Genomic DNA, 23,973 nt, shown 5'->3' on the forward strand with positions numbered 1-23,973 from the left:
GCAATACTGCGGCCAAAGGCTTTGCGAAGGGAAGCAGCACCTCTTCATGTTAAATGAGGGGCGGTGAGTTGGTGGAGTTCTACTTTCATATCGATTCACCCATAAAGAAACACTCAGTCTCCCTGTCTCTCCTGCACATCAGCACCAGCCTGTTATAGTATAAGAACCGGCTGAAACGGCTGAGCAGGAAACTGTGTTTATCTAGAATAAAGAGCCGGATGGACTCGGAGGAAACTGTCTGTCTGTGTTGTTGAAGGAGAATCTCAGAAAGGGTCGTCTACACGGCTATCGGGGGCTACATCTCCCCCCATTCAAAGAGGGCATGAAGTTTCACAGACAGTGAGAATGAAGATCAAAATGATCCACAGAGAGACAGGAGTGAGTGGAGCTCCGGCGCCAGTACAGCAACCGAGACCCCGAGACGTTATGGCAGCCCCCCTACAGTTAGTCCCCCCTGCAGTTAGCCCACTTTATCCTCCAAATATTACAACATTTCTCTCAAAATATTACTTTTTTTCTCTAAATATTAAGACTTTTTTTCTCAAATCTACTATTTTATTTTATTAACAGTGGCCCTAAAACGCTGTCGTAGTTGAGGACCTTCTGCAATTAACCTGTTACTCAGTAGTCAGTCGATTAGCTCGTTCTTTATGGCTGCTGCTGTTTATTATATCTAGAGCTCTTTATACCTGGAAGATCAGTTCAAAGTTCATCACACTGTACACTGAAATGATACAGTGCGAGAGCAGGGTGCAAAGCACTGGTAGCAGACTACGGCTTATTGTAGCCGGTGCCTGAATAGTTTATTTAAACCTTTTTGCACAGTGGGATGTCCACGATTATCCGTATTGTTAAGCTCCAAGTGCCTTTTTATCACGAGTTTATTGATGATGGATATTTTTTTCACTGTTTTAAGAAAATGCATCTCCAAAATAACTTCATAAGAAAGAATCAATCGATCATTCTTAACTTTAATCCAGCAACATTTTATTTCAAATCATTTTGGGCAATTTATCTTGGTGAGTATACAAAACATTAATACGATCAGGCAGGAGCTATTGAGTCCCCTCCCTATGCGCTATGCAGCGATCTAGGGTTTCACATAGTATTGTTTTCCCACCACTGCTTCAGACATGGCAGCGCTGAAAGCCAGGAGCAGCTAAACCAGTTAACCCGAAGCCTGGCAGAATGGCAGGTGCCATCATCCCCCCATCCCGGCTTGTTCGAAGCTCCATCGGAGCACATTGCACGTTGTTTACTTTGTCCTAGCGAGAGTTATTACAGAATATTCGGGGCCTCTTTTTGACTGAATGTCACTGTAGTTCTCTCCATTGTGTAGTGCCACACATTGGAAGGGGACAACTTAGGCCCTAAAAAGAGGGTTAACTGAAGGTTATTCTTCAGCAATACCTTCATCGGAAACTCCAGCCTTGTCGTCATTGTTTGCAGCTCTGTGCCACAAATGGGCTGGACATACCTTACGTTGTCTATCTAGAAGCGACTGCCGAAGTGCTCGGTAAAGTATTCCCTAGCCACTAGGGGGTACGCAGTAAAAGATCCCACAGTTGCATCTCCTACCGAAGCATGAATGTTGGGTATAAGGTTATCCGGGAGTGTTAGGAGTTATTTTGTCAATAATGTCGGAGGGACATCAGCCCATTCCTTTTTGACCTTCCCCCACTTGTTTGTGTTTCGTCATCACAGCAGCAAGCTCTCCAGCACTGCCGTCAATATCAGGTTAGGCCCACTTCTGATAAACCAGGACTGCCTAAGGTTAGGTAAGGTCAGCACCTCCCCCACCACAGTTTCTTCTTGAATCCTGGGAGAAGGACGTCCTGGAGCAGCGTCCTCTACTTTCCCTAGAGCAAAGGTGTAGCCTGGTTTATATTTACAACACTCCTGGCACAAACAGTGGCTTTACGGCCATCACTACAGCACCTCAACACATACATGAGTACAGGCAGAGGTGGGTAGGGACTAGTTCCATTCACTCAGGTACATGTACTCTTGTAAAATGTTTGTAAAATATTTGTGAGGAAACAAATCTATTTTTTAGTCGTTATGGATCCTAATATCTTTTTTCCTGTTTAATTTCATTGCTAGAAGCTTATCTAATAAGAACTTCCATACAAATGAACACAGAGGCAACATCCTTAATAACATATCACCAAAGAAATATAGCTACCTGCTTGGCACACATGCTTTTTGTACCAAAATCTAGTTTCTGCCAGGTATTAGAATTACTTTTTTTAGTCCCTCTCTGATGCTGGCTCACTTTACACCGATCAGACATAACATTATGACCACCTCCTTGTTTCTACGCTCATTGTCCATTTTATCAGCTCCACTTACTATATAGGTGCACTTTGTAGTTCTACAGTTACAGACTGTAGTCCATCTGTTTCTCTGCATACTTTGTTAGCCCCCTTTTACCCTGTTCTTCAGTGGTCAGGACCCCCATGGACCCTCACAGAGCAGGTACTATTTGGGTGGTGGATCATTCTCAGCACTGCAGTGACACTGATATGGTGGTGGTGGTGTGTTAGTGTGTGTTGTGCTGGTACGAGTGGATCAGACACAGCAGTGCTGCTAGTCCTTTTAGTTTCAAAACACATTTATTTTTGGCTGGTGGCTTGAGCTGAACTGGAGGTCCATGCTGAGTGCATTCAGAAACCTGATGTTGTAAAATCCTAATTTAATTTGAAGGATGGCTGTGACGTTTCTGCCACAGTGCCTTGTCTTTCTGAGCACCAACAACGGCAGCAGTGCTAGAACCAAAAACAAGACAAGCTTTCAAAGGCACACATTCATCAACGCTATCAGTTCTGATGAATGGGAAAGGCTGTTTTATTATAATAAGAGGGAAACTGCAATTAGGAAGTGACGAAGAATGCAAAGCGGCAGCTGCTCCTCTGATCTAATTATGCTGTGATCAGAGGACTATGGTGGACACCAACAACGCCCTCTTCTGGAAGCAGACTGGCTCACACATTTACACTGATCTACCTTTCATCTACACTCTGTCCATTTTTATCAGCTCCACTTAACCCATAGGTACACTTTGTAATACTTTGTTAGCCCCCTTTTACAGGACCCCCACAGAGGATGTATCATATGCAGTGACACTGATGTGGTGGTGGTGTGTTAGTGTGTGTTGTGCTGGTCTGAGTGGATCAGACACAGCAGTGCTGCTGGAGTTTTTAAACACTGTGTCCACTCACTGTCCACTCTATTAGACACTCCTACCTTGTCAGTCCACCTTGTAGATGTAAAGTCAGAGACGATAGCTCATCTGCTGCTGCACAGTTTGTGTTGGTCATCCTCTAGTCCCTCATCAGTGGTCACAGGACACTGTTGGCTGGATATTTTTGGTTGGTGGACTATTCTCAGTCCAGCAGTGACACTGAGGTGTTTAAAAACTCCAGCAGCACTGCTGTGTCTGATCCACCCAGACCAGCGCAACACACACAAACACACCACCACCACGTCAGTGTTACTGCAGTGCTGAGAATGATCCACCACACAAATAGTACCTGCTCTGTGAGGGTCCATGGGGGTCCTGATCATTGAAGAACAGGCTAACAAAGTATGCAGAGAAACAGATGGACTACAGTCTGTAACTGTAGAACTACAGTACAAAGTGCTCCTATATGTTCAGTGGAACTGTTAAAATGGACAAAGTGTAGATACAAGCAGGTGGGTTTCATGAAGTGGCTGGTCCATGTGTATGTATATGAATATTTATGTAATAATTAATTATTAATTAGCTACTCGTTATTAATGATTAACAACTGTAATAATGTATATAGGTGTAGAAATTGTTTGATTGCTAGTGAACGAGGTGCACTTAGTTACACACTACAAGGACCTGAAAATCTAAATGATACTTTATTAAACAAACAATGAATCCATGATTAAATTGTGTTCACCTGGCTGAATTTACACTGCCGTTCAAAAATTCAAATCTGCTTTAAGTTATAAATGGCAAGTAGTTTTAAAGGAAAGCATTTTTTCTACAATTCTGCAATTCTAAACAAAGTCTTTCAGAGTGGTTTAACGTGAAATGGTCCATTCCAGGTCCGTTCCGGGTAGCGCTCTCGCCTCACAGCAAGAATGGCCTGGGTTCGATTCCCGGCCGGGCGACCAGGGTCATTTCTGTGTGGAGTTTGCCTGTTCTCCCCGTGTCTGCGTGGGTTTCCTCCGGGTACTCCGGTTTCCTCCCACAGTTCAAAGACATGCAGTCAGGCTAATTGGACACACTAAATTGCCCCTAGGTGTGAATGTGTGTGTGATTGTGTATGTCTGTCTGTCTGCCCTGCGATGGACTGGCGACCTGTCCAGGGTGTATCCTGCCTTCCGCCCAATGACAGCTGGGATAGGCTCCAGCACCCCACCGCAACCCAGAAGGATAAGCGGTTTAGATGATGGATGGATGGATGGTCCGTTCCAGAGAGCTAGCGAGCCAGAATCGTTCACAGCTTCACTATCAGGTTTTATTATCTAGGCTAGGACTAAAAGTAGAAGTAGAAAAAGAGAACATCTCTCTCCAGTTCTCCACCGGTTACTGGTAAAGTAGATTTCAAGGCTCTTTTATTTGTTTTTAAACCTTTATAGGAGCCGGAATCACAATAGATCACTGACATTCTCCAGCACCACCCCACCCCCAGGACGGTAGGGTCTTCTGATGAGTTGCTTCTGTCCAATTTAGGCCTCATACTTTTCAGTAGTTCTTCCCCTAATATTAACATTTTTATCCCGGTTAAAGACCCATTTGTTCTCTGGTATTTTTCTGTTTATGGTATTTGTATTTTTATTAACACTTTCATTATTTTACCGTTACTGTCCCATTATTATCTTTTTCTTTACATTTATTGTTTAGTAACTTTCCTTAGTGGTATTATGCAGCACTTTATTCAACATGTGTTGTTTAATTTGTGCTTTATAAATAAAAATGACTTGACAGTGCTGGTGGGAGGAACCAGACATCAGAGATCAACATCTCTAAAAGCTCCTTTACAGAACATTACTACATGAAACGATTATCAATTGATCACCTCTGTCTGACACATTGAGTGTGTTTCCATGCACTCAATAATCCCATCATAATCAGATTCCTGCAGTTATCCGATTATTCAAATGGTCATGTACACACCATACTCCGATCTAGAAATCTGATTAAGAAATCCGATAAAGAGAGCTGGATTTTAGCTCAGTAATCAGATTTCTCAGTCCATGTGAACTCTCACTCTGATTTCTTTCGGATTTTTCAATCTACGCATCCAGGAAACCAAACACGAAATAAAGGATTTAAATATTCTTCATCTTCTAGATGATGTATGTTCATATTTTCAGGTAAAATGGCAAAGTTTATTGGCCGGTTGCAAAGCAGAAATCTGATTACTGTCTGACTCATGGAGTTCCCCCATTATCTGATTACCCAAGTGCATGTAACCATGTTGATCGGATTACTGAAAAATCAGATTTTCTGCAGTTATCGGCTTATTAAGTGCATGTAAACGCACTCATTGTTTCTTGTTAGTTTTAAGAAAACATGTTAGCCTAAAATCTATTTTCCAAAATGCACTGAAGGTGGAGAGAGACATGCAGAGCACTGTATAGCAAAACAAACACGTCTTTTTACTCATTTTTAACATGATCAATGTTACACTACAAAATACGTGTAGGTTCACTGGTGGTTCTGGATAGTAAATAAAATGTCTATATCTGTGTTGTAGTCATGGTGACCCCTGGTTCCTATCACCACCACTGTAAAGACATCTGAATTGCTTTGAATGACTTTGTTTACATCTCAATTACTGAATTATGCATATCTGTGGAATCTCTCTGTATGCATTGTAAACCAGAATCCAATTGTAAAAAAAAACCACTTTCTCTTTACTGTCATTTTTGGCCAACTTACCTGCCCCGGGGAAGCCGTGGTCACCTCTGTATGCTTCAAGTGTAATGGTAAACTCTTCATTGTTGCAATAGTTGCTTTTGCCCCCCACCCACCCCCACCCCCTCCTTCTCATGGAACACCTGAAAGCAGGTATGGAGGGAGGAGGAAGCTGTAATTGTGTGACCGAACCAGATGAATGCTTCACACAGCCCATCTCAGAGAAACGCTCGCGGTCCCAGCGCAGACTATTTATCTCTCTGTCTGTGCCGTCTTCGGTTCCTACATGCATTTGCTGGAAGAAGCCCTCCAGCAGTATCGACCATATAAAGGTGAGCTAACCTCTGTCTTCTCATTTAAATGACTCTGAGGTTTGCTAATAATCTGAAGCTCTAATTGTATAGGTACTTATTAGTTTAGACTCAAACCGTCAAGCGTCAGAAACAAATAATTAAAAGACAGAGATTACAGCTTTGGAAGTCATTTAATAGTAAAGTAGTACTTTGTTAAGCATGAATGAGATGCCTTTTATGACCTCGTCACAGTTTGGTGAAATCCGGTCTAAGAGGCTTTAAAGCTTTGCACTGCGATCTGGATTTAAACTTTTGGTTTACTTTGTCCAGTAATTGTAGGTTTTCCCTTCACCAAGTCTAAGTATAATCTTGATCTAAAAGAGGAGCCAATGACCTTTTTCCATTGGGCATCTATTGTAAAGCAAGATTCCTTAATTTCCAGAAATCTCTCTCTGCCATTTTCAAAAAACACATAGCATTGCAGTGTTTGACTTTCAGAATTTTTCCAAGTTTTTAGTGGCAAAAAATATTACTCTGAGTTCTCCAGATACCACAGATGATCTGAAACCTCACTATACGTCTGGCAATCGATGTTATACTGGACACCAATGGAAGGAGGTGGGCCGGGGGCAGTGCAAAGGTCATAGCTTGATCTTTCCTGGGTTTATAGATTAGGAAAGGATGAAATTGACAGTTTTTCTGATGTTCTGTGAACTGTAGGATAAGGAATATTCACTAAAAACAGGCTTCCTTGTACTGTATATGTATAGGACGTTTACATGTATATGTCGTTTACGCATATAGGACAAAACTGGTTTCACAAGGTGGACGTGTAGTCCGTTGAATGCCTTCGTGTGGTTTCAAAGTGGAAGGGCCGCTTTGCCGTCCCCTCTGCCAAAATGGAAACTGTCAGATGTAACGAATGTAAATATTTAACTGTAATGTTAACATTTGTCAGTAATTTTTGTCCTGACTTACTGGTTTTTAAAAACTGTGAAGTGTCCCAGTCGTACAAAATGAAAATGGAAAAAATATGGACCAAATTCAGGCTTCGAGATGACGGCTACACCAATACAACACAGTTTTGTCTATTTTGAACCTAGGTGTGTGTCAGAAACCAGACAACCAAGTCTGGAGATAACATAATTTAACATAATTTCTGCTGATTTAGGCATTCAGTTTGCATGATGCTAACAAGTAATGGGCACTGACAGCTACTTGTTAGCTAGATTAGCCTCGTAGCTCCACTACAAAGCAAAAGATGCAAACTTCAGATATCAAATGTCTTGCCTGACTGGCTACCAGTGGGTAAGAGGAAGATAGTGTGAATCCGATTCTCACTGTCAAAGTTAAGGTCCACTGACAACATGCAGGCATGTTTGCCAGGGCTGACATGGTGACTGCATCATCCTCACATATACTGGGTTTCTATACAAACACTTTGCAAATGACAAGCAAATTTCCAAAAAGTCAGTAAAAGAAAATGCAAATGGGTCAAATTTCCATCCACTACAGCTACGCTGAAATACCTGAAGATGACGCGACACGCCTGTGTCACGCAGCGCCAGACGAGCAGTGCACTCTGTTTACCTGCCCAGGCTCGCCGCTTTTTACGTAGCGGCAAAGGCGGTGAAACTGGATTGAATGATGTGTCATTGACACATGAACCGGCTCTTAGGTAAATTTTTGTGTAGCCTTTCTACGATTAAACTAAAAATGTCACTTTCACCATGCGCTGCTGTGGTGTGGAGTACACAAGGGAGGGATCTAACCCTCAGTAGTTTTGACAGCTCTCTGTCGGCTGTACGTGGGTGCAGCCTTAACAGCTCAGACACGCCACTGTGGCCCATTTAATGAAGTATGAAGTCACTTTTCCACCTTGCCGCCACCCACCGAAACCTGAGAACCCTCCCGGAGCGAAGAGTTCACTTAAGCACACTAGAGTTCACCCAATTCAACCTTCCAAAGTCCTGAGTCCAAAGTTCTCAGAACTCCCTTTTCAAGTTCTGCATCTCAGTTAGGTAAACAAAATAGAATTTGTCTATTTTACTCGGTGCCTTTACATCACATTATCCCATCAGACATTCTCTCCTCTTGGGCTTCCAAATATGGACAGCTGTTGGTTTGCTAGCTCTCCTGAAGATGAACTATTAGACAGCTGCACCATGTGACTGAGCTACTTATCAGAGTCAAAACAACAAATATTTTCCGCAGGGTGTTAAACATTTATGTACATAAAATGTAAACCGAGTGGTGCAACGGACTAAGCCGTCACATGCAACAAAAGATCCTGAGTTTGACCCCCAGCAATGCCCTAGCCTTCCCTAAGTACTCACTTACGGATGTCTAGGGCATTGCTTATGGATGCTTATGAATGCTTATGGATGCTTATGTACTCACTTACGGATGGATAGGGCATTGCTTATAGATGGTTATGTATGCTTATGTACACATTTACGGATGGATAGGGCATTGCTTATGGATGATTATGTATGCTTATGTGCTCACTTATGGATGGATAGGGCATTGCTCATGGATGGTTATGTAAGTGAGTAAGTAAGTAAGTAAAGTTTATTTATATAGCGCTTTTTACAGCAGGTGTTGTCACAAAGCAGCTTTACAGGAAATGAGCATTACAAAAAGAAATCCGGGTCCGAGCCCCCATGAGCGTCGCCAGTGGTGACAGTGGCAAGGAAAAACTCCCTAAGAGAAACAGGAAGAAACCTTGAGAGGAACCAAGACTCAGAAGGGGAACCCATCCTCCTCTGGTCGACACCGGATAGTAAACATTGTTAGTATAAAGTATTATAGTACAAAAACAGGGTAAAACGTGAAGGAAACAATTAATTTGAATAGTTTAGTTAATGCAGCAGCAGCATCAGTGGGGTCAGGTTGTGGGGGTGAGGTTTGCACGGCGAGCAGTGGCACCCGATCAAGGCAGAAGAGGCAGCAGCATCAGACGCACAGGATGGGCAGCTGTTCAACTCGGCGAAGAAAAGAAAGGAAAACACACAGAGTCAGTTCTGTAATGGGTGACTGATCACAGATTACAGTGTTAGCAGAGCAGCAGAGACTCTGGCAGGTAAAGAACTGACAGGGAAAACTAATTACCAAAGGTTTGACTATACAAGTACGTTTTTAGCCTAGACTTAAACACTGAGGCTGTGTCTGAGTCCCGAACATTAACAGGAAGATTATTCCAAAGCTGGGGGGCTTTGTATGAGAAGGCTCTCCCCCCTGACGTAACTTTATTAATTCTAGGTACTAATAGTAAGCCAGCACCTTGTGATCTAAGTAGTCGTGATGGGTCATAGTGGGAGAGAAGTTCACTCAGGTACAGCGGGGCGAGTCCGTTTAGAGCTTTACAAGTCAGTAAGAGAATTTTATAATCAATGTGAAATTTAACTGGTAACCAGTGTAATGTTGATAAAACTGGGCTGATATGGTCAAACTTTCTGGTTCTTGTAAGGACTCTGGCTGCAGCGTTCTGGACCAACTGAAGCTTGTTAAGGCTTTTGCTGGGACATCCAGCCAGCAGGGCATTACAGTAGTCTAGCCTTGAAGTAATAAATGCATGAACTAACTTTTCTGCATCCTGTAGAGAAAATGCATTTCTCAGTTTATCAATATTGATGGGATGCAGGAAGGCTGTTCTAGTAATATTAGTTATATGTGCGTCGAAGGACAGATCAGGGTCTATAATGACACCAAGGCTTTTTACAGATGAGCTTGATGCAACTGAGAAATTGTTAAGTTTAAGTGTAAAATCAGACAGTTTGTTTCGAGCTGCTTTTGGACCAAGAAGTAGAGCGTCTGTTTTATCCGAGTTTAGAAGGAGAAAGTTACTCGACATCCAGTCCTTTATGTCTTTTATACAGTCTTCAATCTTGCTAAGTTTAATTTTATCATCCGGGTCGCTTGCTAAATATAACTGAGTGTCATCGGCATAGCAGTGGACGTTTATGCCGTGTTTACTGATAATGGTGCCCAGTGGTAGCATATATAATGTGAATAATACAGGTCCTAAAACAGAGCCTTGTGGAACACCATACTTTACTTTTGCGAGGGCAGATGATTCACTGTTTATATTAACAAACTGATTGTGCTGTCTCTGTACTATGATGTGGCCTAAAACCAGATTGAAATTTTTCATGTATTTGATTACAATGCAAATAGGAGCATAATTGTTTTGCTACAACTTTTTCCAAGATCTTTGATATAAAGGGGAGATTCGAGATGGGTCTATAATTTGATAGTTCGCATGGAACGAGATTCGCTTTCTTAATCAGTGGCCTAATTACTGCTAGTTTGAGAGTTTTTGGGATGTACCCAAAGCTAAGAGAAGAGTTTATTATTGACAGAATAGGCCTGGTTATTTCTGGCAAAATTTCCTTGAGTGAACCTGTAGGAATCGGATCTAACATACAAGTAGATGATTTTGTGGAAGAGACTATTTTAACTAGTTCATTTTCTTGAATTAAGGTAAATGATCCCAGCCTTTCTGCAGGGATTATAATATTTTCAAGATTGAGGCTGGCATTATAAGGCAGCAGGTTTGAGGAGTTTAATTGTGCTTCTGAATTTTCTGCCTAATTTTTTCAATTTTATCACTAAAGAAGTTCATAAAATCGTTGCTGCTATAGGCTGGTGGCATCTGGGGTTCACTAACTGTTTTGTTCTCTGTTAGTTTAGAGATTGTGCTGAAAAGTAATCTAGGATTATTCTTATTGTTTTCTATGAGAGAGGAGAGAGAGGCTGAGCGTGCTGTAGCAAGTACTCCTCTATAGTTTATAAGGCTCTCCTTCCAGGTGGACTGGAACACTTCTAGCTTAGTCAGGCACCATTTTCGCTCTAGTTGTCTGGCGGTCTGTTTTAAAGCCCGAGTGTGGTCATTATACCAGGGGGCGAGTTTTTTCTGCCTTACTATTTTACTTTTTAATGGAGCCACACTATCTAGAGTAGATCGAAAACTATCCTCTAAGAGCTTGGTCATAGCATCTAGCTCAGTAGGATTAGATGGACAGCTGACAGAAGCTGATAATTTTGGAAGGTTTCTAATAACGTTACCAGCTGTGGAGGGAGTTATCATCCGCTTGACACAATAACATGGCGATGAACGCATATTACCACTAAAGTGAATTTCATAAGAGATTAAGTAATGGTCAGAGACTGCTGTGCTTTGGGGGAGAATGGCTAAGTTATCTATGTCTACACCAAAGGTCAGTATTAAGTCTAGAGTGTGGTTGTGGTAGTGTGTGGGCCCCTTTATGATTTGGGTGAAACCTATGGAGTCTATGATAGATATAAATGCCTTGCTTAGTGCATCTTGAGGATTGTCAAAGTGGATATTAAAATCTCCGACAACTATTATTTTATTTGAAAGCGTTATTAGACTTGATAGAAATTTAGAATTCCTGTAAGAACTGAGAATTCGGGCCTGGTGGCCTGTAAATTGTAATTAGTGAAAAGGAATTTTTATTTGTTCCTTGATGACTTATATTAAGAAAAAGAACTTCAAAAGAAGAGAATTTGTATCCTACTTTCTGCCTCACGCCTAAAGCTTTAGTATGGATGGTTGCTATACCTCCACCTCGGCCGCTTAAACAAGGGCTATGTGCATAGCTGTAGCCTGGGGGTGTGGCTTCGTTTAAACTGAAGTAGTCATCGGGTCTAATCCACGTTTCTGTGAGGCACAGAGCATCAAAACCGTGATCGGTAAAAATTTCATTTACAACGACGGCTTTAGATGTGAGGGATCTTATGTTAAGCAGTCCTAGTTTTAGACCAAAGGTGCTGTCATCACTGCAAACTGGTATAACTGGTCTGATATTAATCAAGTTACTGAAACAAACTTTTCGAGGCTTTTTGATGTTTTGTTTTATTCGGGGAACAGACACAGTCTCTATCGGGAGGAACCTATGAGCATTTATGTTTATAGAATGAGTATTTGTATTAGCAGTTACCCTATTTACAGTATAAATGCTAGCAATCGCCTTATCTTCAGCAGTAACAGTAGCATTATGAGCTGTAGCGTTTCTATCTTTGCCGCTACTTACGTGGCCTTCACTCTGGAGTCGATGTTCCGTGAGAGAACTATGGATCCCAGGCGACTAGGGTGGAGGCCATCCCTCCGGTAGAGCGCTGGCTGTTCCCAAAACGAGGCCCAGTTGTCCACGTAGGCCAAGCCGTTGAGGGCGCACCAGCCGCTGAGCCAGGACTGCAGCGCGAAGAGCCTGCTGAACTGCTCGGATCCCCTCCTGTACGTGGGAAGCGGTCCGGAGATGACGATCCTGGCGTCCGTCTTCTTCCTGGCGGTGTCCAGTAGCGTCTGGTAGTGCTCCTTCAGGACCTCACTACGTCGGTCGAGGATATCATTTGTCCCGACATGGATCACCACGGTCCCGAAGGCGTTTCGTCTGCTGAGAGCCGAGGGGAGACGCTTGGCTATGTCTAAGACACGAGCACCTGGAAAACACGAAACAGTGGCATGGGTGTTTTTAACCTTTACTTTAACGTGGCGGACAATAGAACTACCGATAACATAAACGGAGTCCTGTGTAGAGGGCCGAGGCGCTGGGGCGGGTGACGAGGTCCGGGGCGCTGGGGCGGGCGGCGAGGAGGCCCGGGACGTAGGTGAGGGCGTAGGCTGTGAACTAAGGGCGGCGAAACGGTTGCCGGAGCTGAAGATCGGCTGGTCTGCAAGGCCCTCTGCGGCGCTGGCGTTCCCAGGGACCATGCGGGGCTGGCGTGAGAACGGCGTCTCCCGGCGTGCGGAAAGACGAGGCTGGCGCAACCACCGAAGGGGAAACTTCCTGGGCGGCTTCGAGCATCGACTTCCACCGAAGGAGCTCGTCCTGTTTCTTCAGGAGGGCGGTGATCTGCCGGTCCAGCCGGGCCAAATCTGCGCTCAGGGTCTGGAGGGCGCGTTTCTGGGTGGACGCCATGGTGGATGGGCTGAGGGAATAACTGTGAGAGAGATAGAGAAAGAGAGAGGGGAGAAGACAAAAATAAGAGGGAGAGGCGTGAGGGGGTTAGCGGCCTGCTAACTGCAGAATTTCCGACTATTTTTCAAGTAAAGTTCGGACGCTGCTCGATCTGAAGTTCTAAGGTGTGCTGCTCTCTGTCGCTCGCAGTGACGTGCTCTCTGTCGCTCGCAGTGTATGTATGCTTATGTACTCACTTATGGTTGGATAGGACATTGCTCATGGATGGTTATGTATGCCTATGGATGCTAACGTGCTCACTTATGGATGGCTAGGGCATTGCTGGGGCTCAAACTCCAAGAGGAGGAAACGTCTGATAGGGAGGCGCAGCTAGTGAGGAAATGGAGTTGAAAACAAATTCTATATTATTTACCTAACTCAGACGCAGAAATAAAACTTGAGAACTTTGGACTAAACTAAGATGTCGGAGTTAGATGAACACCAGTGTTCTCAAGTTAACTCAAGAAAAGCTCTGTGATCAGCAGGACTGCATGGAATCAGAGCCCTCTGGACTCCGACAAGAGCTCTTTACGGAAGTTGTGTACCTGAGATATTAGACAGCACTTTATTAAACTGCGTGTTAAATATTAAACGTGTGGCATCACTTACCACATAATTTTCTTTAATTTTTATTATGATTTTAGGCTAACCAGCACACGGCAGGCCGGGGTATAAACCTCAGAGGTCTGTAGCTCCGCCCTTCCCGTGTGGGTCTGGGTTGCTCGTTCTGAGGTAAACTTAAAACTCTGAAATAAGCTCAGTTTGCCATGTGAACCTCAGCTCCTCTGCAGTAAATCTAACTGTTGACATTTCACATGTCGAACTGCTGAGCTTATAGACTTTCAAGTTTACCTCCAAACAAACAACCCAACTGTGAGCTTGGGAAGGGCAGATCTACAGACCTTGCCAAGCCCACACTGCAGCCCGCCCATGCCTGTGGAGAGGAATTTGAGCCAAACTGAAAAGTAGTCACTACAGTGGAAAAACTTGAATTACAGCTCACACGACACTCATCACTGCTTCATAGTGAGATACGAGCCAAAATGAAAAACAAAGCCTCTATTACATTGTCTTCACGTCGCTTGACTCCTTTACTGAAAAACAACGCATGAGGATGGACATTTTAAAAACGAAATGCTGAATTCATGTCAGAATTAAACACAATCCACCTTGAAATGTCATAAAGACATGGCTATGTTGCTTTCCATCGTTCAGAACTTTAAACAAGGTTAAATCAGTGTAACGGATCTTTTTCTTTTGGCACGCTTTTTGCATGTTACTGCTTAATCTCATGAGCCCTGTATGACACTGATTTGACTGCATTTCAATAAGGCAAATACATCTGAAGTGCAAACACTGTAACAGAGGATTTGATATCACTTTGGCACAAAGTCTACATGTCATCTGTGGGAAGGTAATGTGTGCTTTGTATTTCACTGTTATGCATTTCAGTGAGAAAAACCTGTTGTACTGCATGGTTAAAAGCAATATAGACGAGCATTCATTACATTTTAAAATGGATTGCATTAGATTGTGACATTAATTCAGCACTTTTTGAAATGCAAATCCTCATGCATTGTTTTTCATTTTGGCACTTATTCTGCATGTCATCATGGAACAGTAATGGCACATGTGCTATGCATTTCACGTTTTTCCGCTGCAGTGATTGCTTTTTAATTGGCACGAACTCTTTGTTCCTATCCTTGTGAAATGTGGCACTGGCTCACAAGTAAATAGGAAGGATGCCATTTTTCTGCTTAACGAAATGCTCTTTTATTGAACAAAACAGGAAAGGCCACTGAAAAACAGCAGGAATAGCCAGTGTGTGGAACACACTGCAACAAGGTCTCAGCTCCACTGCTAGCTGCGAGCGGCTTCACCTGTCCCATCTCCAAGCCCAGTGTTTCCAGCCCCTGTAAAGGAAGTCCAACCCAAGAATACACATGTAAGGGACATAGGCTTAAACCACAACTCGTGCACTTGGCTCAGGCCCCCCACCATGACTTGGGGGCTGCCTCCTACCTCTCACATCGACTCCACCACTGGTGACGGCCTCGAGTTGGGCAGCTGCTTCCTTATGCTGCACCTGACCAAAAGTTTGTGGTGGCAGCCGATTTTCCCAACCGGCAGCTCAGGTTTCCGCCGACACTCGCTCGGGGGGTGTGAGGCACGCCGTCTCCTCCCTGAGCTCTTCCACAATGAATTGCTGTGTTACTCACCTTGAAGTCTTTTCAACGAGAATACGCACTGCCACCACTGCTTCAGTAATGGCCACCTGAAGCCTAGCCAGCTTGGCAAGCTGTACGTCGCCTCAAGTTCCTCTGGCAGCAGCATGTTCAGGAAAAATTCCTGAGCCGCCTATTTAAATGCTTTGTAGGCCTGTCGGACCATCATGCGCAGTTCTGCCACCGGTACGCTTACCTGCTCTTCCTTTCAACTCTGTCCATCAGGACCATCTGCCTGTCTAAACCACCACTAGAGCTATGGTCAATGCCACTAGGTCACTGTGCTGCCCCACAAGCAAACCCAGGGCCAAACATGCACTAATGGCTGCCATCCTGCCATGATTGTGGACAACCATTCGTAGCTGTGTGGAATACGGCTCCCTAATATGGCTCCCTGGGACATTCGCTATCGTAGCGCGATAGGTGGACACACGCCGTCTCCTTCTCACTGGGCTCCAGCCACACCATCTTGAATGCTATCTTTTGCCACTAGCTGCCGCTGCTCTGTCTCAAATGCCACTGCACCATCTAGATGCTGCCTTCTCTTTCGCAGCACCCCCGGGCTCTGGCTTCTTCACCGTCCACTGTTTACTTCATTTTTACATCGCTTTACTTGTCACTTGGCTGTGCTATCCCACTTCTGACACTACTGTGGTGTTGGCTCAGAATACGACGTGGATGATGCCATTTTTATGCTCTGTTCTTGCCATATAACTCCTCTCCATGGTACAGACACTTAACCCCAGCCCAGAGCAATACAACTAAACTAAACCCACAGTCCAACACAATCAACACAACACGTCTTTAACAAACAAAAACATCAAGTTTCTCTTTTTTAAGAGGTGGGGGCTTTATAAGCTGTATCCAACTATCTTCATTTATTATGTCAGATTTATGTTTCTGTATTTGGAACAATGTCAGTGTTCATTCTGAGAGTTTACAACTTTTGGATTCTTGTTGATTGGATTTAAAAATTGACTAAAAAAATATTTCTTGTGAGCTCCTATAATGTGGTATGGTTCATTTAATCCATTTAGTTAGGCATTTTTGTTCAAAACACTTAACGGCTATCTAACGCTTTAGCAGCAAAATATACACCACCACAGAATTCTGCAGATTTTCCCTCCGAATCACCACAGAAAACCTAAAAAAGGCGGAGACTCCGTGTGGGTTTAGCGATCAGTTACCTTAGAAATTTAAGTTCAGCTGACATTCATTTTTAACAGTGGGTGTGACAGAACACTGTATGTTTGTTACAACAAGGACAAAATGACCAACTCTTGGTGGTTTGTCTGTAAGCACATGCATATATACTGAAGTTAATTAGTTAATTTAACTAAGTTAATTTAAATATATTTTAAGACTTGAATGTAGTTTGAAACCAAATATTAAAATCACTTTTTTAGGTATTCAATATGCAGCATTATGGAAAGTCGGGAGAATATGTGCAGACCAACAGTTCAGTAAATCAGTGAAGGTTTTAACAAGGCTATAAAGTGCAGCAGTTTTGCTTGTGTTTGTGATTGAATAAAATGTTGTAACTGCATACACACATCAGGCCTGGATCACCCCATGGGTCAAATGTGCATGTGCCCAAGGGCTACATTAGCATCGTAGCTCCAACACAAAAGAAACAAAGCAAACGTCAGATACCAAACCTGTCCAGGCTGACTGACTACATCTGGGTGTGGGGAAAACTGAATTTGATTTATGTGTCGTGTGGCCGTGTGACCAGGTATGGGGCCTAGCAATTAAGTCAAGGAAGTTGTTTTATTTTGACGTTAGTTGAGCAGAACAGCAAAAAAATGAACTAACTTTGATCTTGTGTTATGCTCTCCAACCTTTGCTTGCCAACTATTTTACTCTCTGCTATCATCTTTTAGCAGCAAGCCAAAATTAAAGTAGTTTGCATTCGAAGCTCCAGATATTCAAAAGATGTGGTACCTGTAATAGTTAAACCTCACTTCCTGACAGCACAAGATGCCCATTTCCAAAACAAACACAAAACATGACAGCAGGTTAAAACAAAAAAACAAACAAAAAAAAACTACACAACAAAAGAAGTGTTGTTGACAGCAGGTAGCATGGCAGCTGCCCTTTTTGTTGTGTAAAAACCTCTGGATAATTGGACCAACAGAAAAGCTCTAAAGAAGGAATTCATTTAAGTACTTCCATTGAAAGTAAAGGACGCTTTTGTCTTCTTGTGAAGTTTCCATTTGGTAGACACTTGTTTTTCTTCGGACAGCGACAATACGATATAAACATTGTCATGTTCACCATGGCAATATGCTTTAGCTTGGAATGCTCGATATTTAGCTTTAAGTTTTAATCGTGTTTGATACATCTCAGCTGTCTGAAACTGTTTGTTAACTGTTGTCCGGCAACTTGCTAATCTCTTTGTGCAACCAGGGCATTTCAACACAGCTCTTCCTGGACGCAATGGATGATGAGATATTACTTAATGTCCTGTAAACCTGTTGAGACATCAATGTCTACATTTATTGGCTAGCACAGATTAACACAGTTGATTTATTTATTTTAATAGACAACAAATAAATTAGTTTTACCTGTACAATGTGCTATGGTAGAGAACATTTCAAGAGGCTTCTTTCAAGCACTTATTCAATTGCCCTAGTAAACTGTGGTAGGCAGGCTGAATTAGAAAATAATGCATTTGAAATGCATAATGCACTGCAGCCACGGGCTTCAAGCAGTGTGAAAAGCATGGAGAGTGGAGAGGGACGAAGTGAGATACATTCAGATTACTCGATCTGCTTTTTCAGAATATTCAAAGACATAATCAGTCATTCAGAGTGGTTTGGTGTGAAATGCTCCATTCTGTTTATTGCGGTGGTGATAGGAACCAGACGTCCACCTCTAAAAGCTCCCTAACAGAAAATTAGAACATTGTTTTATGATAGTTCTATGATAGAGTTGTGGCTTAAATGTATTTTAATCCATTTATTTCAATCCATTCATGGGGGAGGGATACATGCATAAGGCAAAACAGTCCCCAAAAAAACTTTTTTCAGATTACGACCATTTTACCGTCATCAACATTCCATATAAAAACATTCACTTATGGTTTTGGATAATAAACAAAATGACTATATTAGTGTTGTAGACGTGGCAATCACCATAAAAAAGTCAATGAGCCATTTCACACCAAACCATTCTGAAGACTGTTTACATCTCAACCACTGCTTTCTTTAGAAACTTTTAAAAAACATGGTGGCGTTCCCCTTTAACTCTTATGGATACTTGAACACCAAAATTAGTCAGAATGCACATCCCTTGATGTGCCAGATATAAAACATTAACTCCATAGCAGACATCAGTGCCTAAAATTTGTCAAATAAAACACCAGACAAAGTCAGACTTTTTAAAGACCCACACTGCTAAAGTACGTTTCAGTGGGACGAGGCATGAGGCAGGCAGGGTATAAGTGCGTGGACCTTTAATTATTGGAATCCAAACCCCTGAGAACTGAGAGTAGAGCCAACTAAACAAGTCAAACAAGTCACCTGTGAACTGGCAGTTGAGCAGACCAAACCAGTCAGACATGTCCGCTTCAGTGGCACAGTGAGGACTCTTATTATATAGTGTGAACCCCAGTCTACAGCGCAGAAGACAGGTGTTACCCACTACACTACACCAACCAACCATTAGACTCTTTTACTTATAATAGTGAAATGTACAGCGTAGACTGGGATTCAACCCCCACCTGGGTAAGCAACCTACACTATACCAGTAAGAGTCCTTGGGAGAGACTCCTAACACTACCTTCGCCCACCTGTGTAGAAATGACAGCATAGAAGGCAGAGGTGTTACCCACTACACTATACCAACCACCGTATCTCTGGGTGGGCTTCCACATTACAAGGGCAAAACTAATCTTGTCTGGAACTATTTGTTGACCACAGGCTGTGACAGCAATGACCCCATTTACACCTGGTCACTACTAGTATCTGGATTGTATCTTGATAAGATTTTATCCACATGCATTTACGCTTGGTAGTCAAATGTGTTTCCGGTTAGTCGGACCTAAATCTGAATGCTGTGTGGGACGGAATATGCAAATCTGCTCGTTATGTGGCAACCAATCACCAAATGTTTATCTGTTCAGCCTCTTTGTATGATTTTGCACAGTAGTGTCTCTCCACACTCTCAGAAATGAAGGTACTGGGTCAGTGCCCCTCTTGTCACTGGGCCCCTCAAGGGTTCGTCTCAGTACCTTTAGTCAGGGAACATAACTGAACCATAATCCACTGAAATGATATGTTCTAAGCTGTACTGACTCCACACACCCCGTCTCGCCTCCAGGCTTTTATTTTACTGTTCTGTTTTAAATCATTCGGTTATGAAAAGGTGCAAATACGAACTTTTCACCTGGAAAAACTTATTTAAGGTTCACAATCAGACCTTAAAACTACTGCTGTACCTTTGAGGGAACATTTACATTGTTTGTACCTTGATGAGGGAAAAAGGAACGTCCAGTTTCGTCCAGTCCCCAAACTTGAGTTTCGTCCAGTCCCCAAACACGTGCATTCTCGATGATTATCTTCCTCGCAGACATGGATCACGTGCCCAGTGATGTCCTGCATGGGGAGGAGTTTGGGTTGTTCTGGGAGGAGTTCTGGCTGTTGAATGCATCTTGGAGAGACTGATGCATTTACGCTGATATAACACGTGGCTTAAATGCGTCTCAGTCCACCTCCTGAAGTGATTTGAGTGTTCGGATTTCTTGGGTGCGTTTACACTTGCATTTTTGTGGTTTGGCCTCATCCAGATCTAATCCTAAAACTCAAGACACATGAAATGACCAGGTGTAAACTGGGACTAATGCCTTAATGACGCAAATCTCCAGTGAACGAAGAGCTTCTCTCAAATGGTCCTACTGTGCCGGAGCAGCTTCCTTCCAGTGGCTCACACTGGAAGGCAAAAGCTGGGGGACTGATCTATAAGTAGTGTTCATTTCTCTCTTTGTCTTTATTTACTTTGTTTCTCTGTTAGATCATCACCTTTTGTTTGTGCCCTCTCTAGTTTGTCTAGTTTCACTACTATTCTGTCTTCGTTTTGATTTGTTTAGTTGGTTCTACTGTCAGTTCTCAGGTTAAGGGGTTTGGATTTACTTAATAAAAACGCACCACTTACATTCACCCACCTCGTACCTCACCCTACCGAAACACACTTTAGCAGCTTGGGTCTTCAAAAGTTTAAAAAGTTACACTTTTCAAATTTAAGGCGTTCAGTTTTAAACCGTCTGCTACAAAGCTAATGTTTTATAACCGGTATCTCATCTAGGGATGTGTATTCTTATGGGAGGCAAATCCAGCCAAAAAGGAAATTAAAATTAAAACAATAAAATGTAAATGCAAACCTCTTGTTACCATTTCGTTTTCCAAACAGCTGCGCAAATATCCTGCCAAAATTGAAAATGAAACGAAATACCTACATTTGGAATTTCATTTTCCACATAAGCACCAGTCATCTGTGACAAAAATAAAAATAAATTTAAAACAGCTATTTGTCATTTCATTTTAGTCCTTATGTTGGTATTTCATGGCCATATCTGGCCATGGCCATTTGGACTGAGGCCGTTTGGACCCAGATCTGAGACATGTCGATGGTTTTTCTCAAGACTCAAAGTCGTTTAGCTTGAGGAATGATGCCGCTCTGACTCTTAGGTCTGAGGATGTCCTAAAATGTACCCCGTAGCTCCGCCTATTGCTAATTAACATATAGTTGCAAGTTGGTCAGGAGATTATAATATCAAGTTTAGTTTTTATGTAATTTTTAAATATTTAAAAATATTTATGGGTTTTAACTGAAAACATCAAACCATGGGATCCATGTTGTCACCTACAAGCGAGGAGACACTTGTTTTTGTTATTTAATCTACTATCAGTGTGTATATCCACTTCATATTTACACACACGTCTTTTGACTTTGTGCTTATAAATATAAACTAAAAAGTATGAATTCATAGATGAACATACATCTAATAAAAGTGACCGAGTGAAAGGTATTCAGAAACTATTTTTAAAATATTTATCTGTAAACATTACATAAAGTTACATATATTAATGCTGCAAAATAAAAAAGTGTTTCTATTCCAAGCAGGAAAAACAAAGGTGACTGTGGTTTGAGGCTCTCTAACCCTGACAGAGATTGTCTGTTTATCGCTGTGACGTCCAAGAGGCGAATCTCAATTTGCATAACTGATTTTCATGTTACGTTTGTGGGGCAAGCAGGTGTATTGTATTGTGAAGCAGCCTGTTTTATTGTATTGCTTGACTGTTTGTACAGCTGTGTTTGTTCAGACAGGCTGTTTTAAGAAGTCTTGTGATCTGGAGTTGTCAAATGTAAAAGTGCTCACTGTTGTGTTGTTAATGTAGCTATTTCAGCGTCGGTTTCGGTGCATGCAGCAAACTAAACATTGTCTGTAAGTGCTCATACATGCGGTCAACAGAAGTGCTCAATGTACTTTCCAGAGATCTTATTTTTTTCAAGCGCCATTGGCCGACAAATGTTTCTGATAAATGAGTCATAGCACCACTGCACAGCACCACAGATAGCACACGTTTCACAGATCAGACCCTAAGTGTGTAAAGTTAAAGTGGACACAGGCGTACGCACTGAATGTATAAAAAAAAGAATTTGTTTTTCCTCACTGTAACTACACAGCTTTTATAAAATGTGCTGAATAACCCTCAGAAGCAGCAGCAACTATGACGCACTTTTAAGCGATACTGTGAGAATTTTGAAAAAACAAAGGCTGGAACTTGGCTGTTCATGTTAAATTCAAAGCAACATCAGGCCAGTTTCCATCAGCCTGTATTGTGTTTAAAGTAAGCGAATAAAAGCGGGGAGGGGGTTACTTAAAGAAAATGGATGCTTCATTTTAACGACTTCTTTCTTTCTTTTTTCTTTCAGTCCAGCCCAGAAGATGGCCACCTTCAGCCTCAGCAGGTTGCGCTTTCAGAGCTGCTTCATATTATTGCTGTCCGTAACCCTTGGCGTGTCTGTCCTTATCTATGTGTTTGGTACCTTCTTCGAGTCCCCCAAAGTGTGGCTCAGCAGTTTCTCCATGTTCCAAACAGCCAACAATCACACACTAATAAATATGACCCGTCTCACAACATACAACGAAACAGACAACCAACCGACATCCGAAGCCACACACACAACAATGACTACAGTGAACACAGATAAGCTGACAGACATGCTCAGTACAGAGTCCACGACAACTGTTCCGGTGACAGAAGCATCATCCATCCAATACCATCAAGCGTACCCAGGTAACTACCACTACATCATAGACGAGCCCCATAAGTGTGAACAAGAGAATACGTTCCTGGCCCTCTTGGTCCCGGTAGCTCCACACGAACTGGAGGCTCGCAACGCCATCCGGAGCACATGGGGTAATGAGAGCGTGGTCCGAAACAAGACCATCACTGTGATCTTCTTGCTGGGTCTGCCTGGAAATGAGGCTGAGAAAAAACAGGAGGAACTGAAGCTGGAAAGCCAGCAGTACCACGATGTGGTCCTGAGCGACTTCATGGACACCTACCTCAACTTGACGATAAAGACCACGGTAATCATGGACTGGCTGGCCACACGTTGCCCGCAGGCATCCTACGCCATGAAGGTCGACTCCGACATGTTCTTGAATCTGGAGAACTTGATGAGCTTGTTGCTGTCACCTGATACGCCTAAAGAAAACTACATTACGGGAAGGGTTATGTGGAACATACCGGTCATCCGGGACAAGAACTCCAAGTGGTATGTGCCAAAGGAATTATACGCTGAAGACTACTACCCAACATACCTGCTGGGGATGGGTTATATCTTCTCCAATGACCTTCCAGGGAAGATCGTTGAGGCCTCGAAAGAAATAACAGCGTTTAACATAGAGGATGCATATGTGGGTGCCTGTCTGAAACGAATAGGAGTTTCACCTACAAACCCTCCAAATCCCTCCCAGTTTAAGGACTATTTTAGAGGTGAATATAATCGAGAAGAGTTTGCCAGTGTGATCACCACCATCCTTAACTCCCCACAGCAGCTGATCACATTCTGGCAGGACCTTAAGAGGCCTACATGAAGGACTTTGAGGGAAAAGACTCGGAACTGATATTTGGTATATTGTTATAATGATTTTGGATTATTTGTGTGGGAAAATTCTTGTATCGTCTCAAAATTTATTCAGAACTCATTCATAGTACAGGCTCTTTTCAGACAAAGTTTGGCATCACCAGCTCAAACAATGGGCCTCATTCGCCGACCGTTCTTCAGACGAAACGTCCTCTTAAAACCCACTTACGCAGTTTTCACGAAGAATCTGACACTTACCAATGTTTTCTTATTTGGGATTTGTTCTCAAGTAAGAACAGAATCTACGCAGACTTAGCACAAAGGTGCAAATTATTCTGCGGTTTAAGAACACGTCATGAACCTGATGTTTCTTAGGACCTTTCTCAAGAATCAATTTAAGAAAAAAAATGAGGTAGATATTGGTGAATGAGGCCCGAAGTGCACAAAGATTAGGCACCGGCAGCTTTATGTCTCTGTTA

The 23,973-nt window shown here is 42.6% G+C and overlaps 1 protein-coding gene across 1 annotated transcript; it reads left to right on the plus strand.

Annotated features, from left to right (window-relative positions):
• Positions 1-6,074: 6,074 nt before the first annotated feature.
• On the plus strand, positions 6,075-23,728 carry LOC118804655 (beta-1,3-galactosyltransferase 2-like). Its single transcript, XM_036565223.1, has 2 exons — positions 6,075-6,228; positions 22,334-23,728. Exon 2 carries the CDS (start codon positions 22,347-22,349, stop codon positions 23,502-23,504), a length of 1,158 nt encoding a protein of 385 aa, XP_036421116.1. The 5' UTR covers positions 6,075-6,228; positions 22,334-22,346; the 3' UTR covers positions 23,505-23,728.
• The last annotated feature ends 245 nt before the right edge of the window (positions 23,729-23,973 follow it).

The sequence above is a fragment of the Colossoma macropomum genome, unplaced genomic scaffold, assembly GCF_904425465.1.
Source record: "Colossoma macropomum unplaced genomic scaffold, Colossoma_macropomum, whole genome shotgun sequence".
In the NCBI taxonomy this organism is placed as follows: Eukaryota; Metazoa; Chordata; class Actinopteri; order Characiformes; family Serrasalmidae; genus Colossoma; species Colossoma macropomum.

Excerpts from the sequence above, each read along its gene's own strand:
- LOC118804655 (XM_036565223.1), top strand. The coding sequence starts at position 22,347 with ATGGCCACCTTCAGCCTCAGCAGGTTGCGCTTTCAGAGCTGCTTCATA.